General features: G+C 47.4%; 1 protein-coding gene across 1 annotated transcript; it reads right to left on the minus strand.

Moving 5' to 3' along the window:
* Positions 1–2,891: 2,891 nt before the first annotated feature.
* Positions 2,892–4,087, minus strand: LOC127188791 (protein FAM24A-like). Its single transcript, XM_051145096.1, has 2 exons — positions 3,954–4,087; positions 2,892–3,081 (listed from the first exon to the last, which is right to left on the minus strand). Exons 1-2 carry the CDS (start codon positions 4,085–4,087, stop codon positions 2,892–2,894), a joined length of 324 nt encoding a protein of 107 aa, XP_051001053.1.
* Between the last annotated feature and the right edge of the window lie 1,981 nt (positions 4,088–6,068).

A 6,068-nucleotide genomic window follows, 5' to 3' on the forward strand; every position in this document is an offset into this window, starting at 1 on the left:
AGCTCAGCAAGCCCAAGGGATAGCAAACTCTGGGCCTCTGTGGGGCCTCAGATGCCTACAGGAGGCCGAGCCAAGGGGTAGGAGAGAGACAAAGCATGGGGAGGAAAAGACAATGTAGGTCAGGCATTCCTGCAAGGATTCCTGACCCTGTCCCTCTGAAGAGGTTAAAGTAGGTGGACTGGAATCCTTCAGGCACTGGGCTTGCAACTCAGAGATGGAAGTCCTGGTGTCCAACATAAGACCATGAGGAAGAGCGTATGCGCGAAAGGGTGAAAGGAGATGGCCGCTCATTTATCCATTCACTTATTTGCTCATCCACTGAGCAAATTTTTATTGCTCACTGTCCTAAGAGGTGGAAATACAGAGCTGAGTACAAGACATACAGACTTTACTCTTACGGAACCCACATTCTAAGTGAGGGAAACCGATAACGAATCAATCAAAATTCATGTAAGGGCAAGTGTGTTGAGCGAGCTAAAATGGAGAGAATGTGGCAGCCTTGGATGGGAAAGGATGCAAATTAGGGCAAACGAAAAGCATCTTGAGATGATGAAATGGAAGCAACTACAAAAGGAGGCAGCTAATCATGTATGATCTTGCTTGAGGGGTTTCATGTGCAAAGGCCGTTAGGATAGGAACTTCTATAAACTGACTATATGTGAAAGACAGAGAAAGGGAAAGGAAGACGGAGGCAGAGGAAAGTTCAGGCACCAGTTGATGGAGACAGAGCTGTGTGGCAGAGAGAAGCCCCGTCTTGTTCTAACATCACAGGGAACTTTTCAGTGAATGGCCAGTTCTGGGTATGGTGGTAAAAATGAGAATGGCCCCCATAGGCTCATGTATGTGGATTCTTGGTCCCTGGTTGGTAGAATTGTTTAGGAAGGATTAGGAGGTGTGGCCTTATTAGAGGAAGTGTGCCACTCAGGCGGGCTTTGAGGTTCTAGCCCCCCTCCTCTACCATTCTCTGTTAGCTTTCTCTGCCCCCTACTTTCAGGTCAGGAGGTTAGCTCTCAGCTACTGTTTCAGTGCCCTGCCTACCTACCTGCCTGCCACCTGCCCACCTGCCTACTGCCTACCTGCACATCTGCCTACCTGTCCACCTGCCTACCTGTCCATCTGCTTACCTGCCCACTTGCCCCTTGCCCACCTGCCCACCTGCCCATTTGCTTACCCGCCCACCTGCCCACCTGCCTACCTGCCCACCTGCCTACCTGCCCACCTGCCTACCTGCCCGCCTGCTGTCATGCTTCCCACCATGATGATGATCAACTCACCCTCTGAAATTTTAAACCCCAATAAACACTTTCTTCTCTATGCTGCCTTGGTCATGGTGTCACATCATAGCAATAGAAAAGTAACTAAGACACTAGGAATCACCCAGAAGCTCCTTGGAGGTCAAGGTAAGGCAAGGTCACCTAAAATGGAACCTTCCCATACCCCCACCACTCTTCTGTATTTATGCAGTTTCTCTGATGCCCAGGCTTCCTCATTCAGCCCTGGATGGTGACTTGAGGAGGGTGTAGCCCTCCAACTGTGCCACCAGGGAATCCACTCCTGGAGAGCCCTGACTCAGAGGGTAGATAGCTCCATACCCCATGCTGCAGCAGCAAGGTGGCCCCAATGGCACTGAGGAGTGGTTCTCAAAAGGAGTTTGGAAGCTCCCCAGATCCCTACACAGCTCTGCTGGAGTATGAGGTGCTGAAGGGCACCTTCTTGCCTGTGGTGTGACAAGAGGGACCTGAGCATCAGTCGTCAGTTACAGGCTTTGCTATAGTTGACATTGTCAGATGCATCAGCACTGGCCAGTGTCATGTGATCATAGGGGGTCATCTGCTTCTGAACAGATGTGGGATCTGAGTGGTCAGCAAGGAGGAAATCTCAGGTGTGCCTGCTCCCAGCACACATTCATATTCTCTCTCTCTCTTCTCTCTCTCTTCTCTCTCTCTCTCTCTCTCTCTCTCTCTCTCTCTCTCTCTCTCTCTCTCTCTCGCTCTCATCTCATCTCTCTCGTCTCTCCTCTCTCTCTCTCTCTCTCTCGTGTGTGTGTGTGTGTGTGTGTGTGTGTGTGTGTGTGTGTGTGTCTGTCTGTCTCTCTCTCTGTCTCTTTCTCTGTCTCTCTGTGTCCCTCTCTCTGTCTCTCTCTCTCTGTGTCTCTCTCTGTCTCTCTCTTTCTCTCTCTCTCTCTCTCTCTCTCTCTCTCTCTCTCTGTCTCTCTCCCCCCTCCCTCTTTCTCTCACCGCCCCCCAACAATAAAGTGTCTAATGTAACCCAGATTGGTTCAAACTCAAGGATGACCTTGAACACAGGACCATCTTGCCTACACCGCTTAGGTGGGTTTATATGTGGTCATCACTGTGTTCTACTTTCCCTTTCTTTAGGAGCCACAAAGATCAAAGATACTGACCCAGGGCGCACCCACTCTCTCCCAGTGAGTGACGCTGCTGTCAAGGCATTTGACAATCTGGATTGAGGAACAAGCTCTCAAAAAAACCAGTGCATTACTCCAGCTTCCCACACCTGACTGCTGCCAAAGTTAGAAGTGTCCTGAAATCAACTTACCTTATCCTTTTGAAGCTGGAAAAGTGCAGGGCTCTCTTGTTTTCTACTCTTTCCCCTATTTTTACCAAAAACATATGACATACTTGCTTGTCCAAATCTCATAATGAGTAATACATGTATTTATATAAGAAATATAACTAAAAAAAAAAAAAAACAAAAGAGAGGCAGAGATTTTTTTTCATTATTGTACATTTATACAAAAGTACATAAATATCATGTTCGATAGTATACAACAACATAAATGCTATAGAAATTGGCTTCAGTAAGAAAATATTCTACTAAGAAATTGAAATACTGATCATGAAGATTTCTTTTTATCCACCAATGCCGTGTCAGAGTCCTTCACTTACGCTGCAAAAGCAAGGTGGCAGGGAGCCAACATCTGCATAGACACTGCATGCATCACAGCACTGGAGGGCACAGCAAGACTCATCAGGGATGGATTTGGATGAAATCATCTTCTCATGGGAGACCTTGCACGGATCATTAGAGTTTTCAGCAGCATGCGCTTCCTTTGCAGCTCTTAAAAGACACACACAAAATGAGCTTAGAATTTTCCTTCCCTATGAGCTTCTTACTACCATGAGGGCTCTGTGAGATAGTCCAGGGCTGGAGCCCATCATATATGGGACACCAGCCACAGGGTGAAAGCTGTCTTCTCCTTTCCCATCCTCTCCTCTCCTACAATTGCTGTGCATGTAGAACCCAGATGCCATTACAAGTAAAGGAGAGTGAATGGCACCCCAGTGGCTGCTCCAGGCCCATGAGATGTGGAGATGATGCAGAAGGCTCTGCACTGACTGGGCTCAGCTCTGGCTCCCACTGTCTAAGGCCCTAGAAAGGGACACCATCATTGCTGACAGCCAGTTTCTCTCATACTCAAAGCTTCTCTCCAACTTGAAGCATCTCTCGTCTGACTGACATCCTTGACAGCCGGCCTCCATGCAGGCTCTGTCCTCTTGGCCCACTTCACTTTCCCCAAGGCCGTTGGCAGTGAACGAGGGCACACACAAGCTTCCCAGTGGGTGGAGAAGAGGTCACTGTGGCCAAACTCTGTGTGAGTAGGAGACAGCTCATCCCCAAAGCATCCTCTGTGTCTCCAGGGCTGAGGATGGAAAGGATGCTCAGCCAGGGCCTTGTTAAGCCCCTGAAGGTTCACTCCCTGAGGCTAAGTGACAGAAAAGCTATGCTGGCGCCCATGGTGCCCAGGCTGAGAGCAGTTGGCTTGGGAGCTCACAGTCCCAAACCCTCAAACTTCTGTACCCACCTGCCCTCACCCTCTCAAACCAGACAGCGGCTCTTGACTTTGCCCTATGACTGCAGTAAGTAAGAAGTGACCCAGCTGCAGCAGAAGACCCCAGTGTCCCATTGGATGAGACATTGTTTATTCTTACCGAGGTGAACTCAGGGCTTTGGCTACTTTGGAGTAGAGACAGAAGACAACTCCTATCAGAATAAGCATGGCTGCCAGGATGCCACCACCAATGACGATCATGATTATCATTCGGAGGTCAAAAGGCCTATACATACCTGGGCAAAAAAAGTGCAGACAAGCAGTGAATGTGGTCTCCCTCCTACACAGCCATGGCCAGCCTCCACACACTTCCTTCAGTGAGGGGAGACGGATCTCAAGCACAGACATTATACATGTAAACCAGAGAGACTCTTACCAAAGAGGTCTTACCTGGTCCAAGGTAGGTTAGGAGAGAAATTTTCCATGTAAAGGAGGATTCGAATGTAAAATCCAGAGATAAGAAAGCTAAGGGGCAGCCTGAGGCTAAGTAGGATGCGCAGTGGAAGGGCAGACAGGCACAAATTAATAGGCCTCAATAACACATGGGCCTACCCTGGAGCTACCTACCTTGGAGCTAGTGGTCGCCCCCTTTACACGTGCCTCGTGAATTATGCTTATATTCAGAGTCACAACCACCCCACCCTGAGCATGAGCTTCGGGGGTCTTGTACAGGAACGACCATTTCCAAACCAGAGCTCCAACATTCAGAGAAACTGAAAATCCATTTTGTAAAAACTGTGTGTTATGGGCGGGAGGGGTCGGGTAAGGTGGGAGATTCAAGTATTGAAAGCTGTTGTTGTTTGGCTTTTTTTTTTTTTCTTCTTTTTTTTTTTTTTTTTCTTCTAAGACCTCAACATTTCTCATTTCGAATAATCAAGTTCTTTAAACTTAATTCTCCGGCACTCTCAGAGGGAATCTGAGCTGGGGAAATAGACTTTCTGGTCACCAAAGCCCACTGGCTTCCTGGTTCTTCATTGCTGGGTGAAAGCCAACACTTTTAAAAATACAATTATAATAACAGTTAGATGACCAAAATACATTTTAGGAAACAATGCCAAGCATAGGTTAGCTCCCTGGGAGTTCCTGATCAGGAGGCCCCAGAAGCACCAAAACAAAAACAAACCCACAAGGTATTGTCAATGCTCCTGGTTGAGGACCATAATTAGATGGTAATACTCTATGGCTGAAGACACCACACTTTGGTTGCAAGACATAGAAATCAATCTCAAACTGATCAGGAAACTTGACTAGCTTTCATAGCTACAGAAGGTGTTGTACAGGCTGCTAGGGAAAAAGAGATCGGCGGTCTTACTCAATATTGGACCCTGTGTACTACACCACTAACTTGCCAGGCAATATGTACCCTGGTATATATGAATTAGGTAATAGTGGCATCACTGTTTGGTGCATGGGGTGGGGATAATCAATGACCTTTCAATTGGATTTGAGGCCTGCTCCACCAGAGGGAATTCATGGCTGGTAACATAATCCTCATCAAAAACCTTGGCTGAGGAGGTCTAGGCTTTAGGAGGAAACCCATACTCTTATTTTGATAAACGGTCATGTTGTCAAACTGCCTTGTAATATTTATGTTTATACCCTTAGGTCAATGCTGGTCTCAACTTTGGTCAGAGAAGCTTCTTCTGGCAGTGAGCAGTGGTTAATGCCCACACTCACAACTGCTTGAAGAGGCCTCAATAATACATGAATGTCGAGACATAGACAGGCCATGTTATCAGTCTTAGATCCCGAATGCCAAGGCTCAGGAAACACTGTGGAAGAGGGACAGAAAGAATCTAAGAGCCAAAGGAGGTGAGGTGAGGCATGCCATGCAATGCTGTCTTGTGGTCACAGTGTCATAGCAGCTGTGATCACCTACACAAGATCAAGCCAGTTAAAATGTCAGCAAGCATAGGGGAGGGCCTGATGAGGCCCCACCCTGGACAGCAGCTATTGGGGATTGTTGGAAAAGAAAGACTCAGTTTCCATTGGGACATGGCCATGAGGATTTTACCCATGCCATGGTGGATTGCTCCACACCTGTGTGCGTATAGGCAGCACTTATCCGACTCAGTAGGTTGTAAAAAAATGAAAAATAAATAAATAATAATAAAAAGATGTCACGAGACTAGGAAAGAGATGTCAGGAGGCTTTCTGGGTTGGGGAAAGGTGGAAGGCAGAGGGGTAAATAGGATCAAACTACATATCTGACATA

Source organism: Acomys russatus, chromosome 5, assembly GCF_903995435.1.
Source record: "Acomys russatus chromosome 5, mAcoRus1.1, whole genome shotgun sequence".
Classification (NCBI taxonomy): Eukaryota; Metazoa; Chordata; class Mammalia; order Rodentia; family Muridae; genus Acomys; species Acomys russatus.

Bases quoted from the DNA above. Each gene is read 5' to 3' on its own strand.
- LOC127188791 (XM_051145096.1), bottom strand. From the start codon at position 4,087: ATGTATAGGCCTTTTGACCTCCGAATGATAATCATGATCGTCATTGGT. The intron at 3,082-3,953 runs GTAAGAATAAAC...GTGTCTTTTAAG, and splicing joins AAAGCCCTGAGTTCACCTCG to AGCTGCAAAGGAAGCGCATG.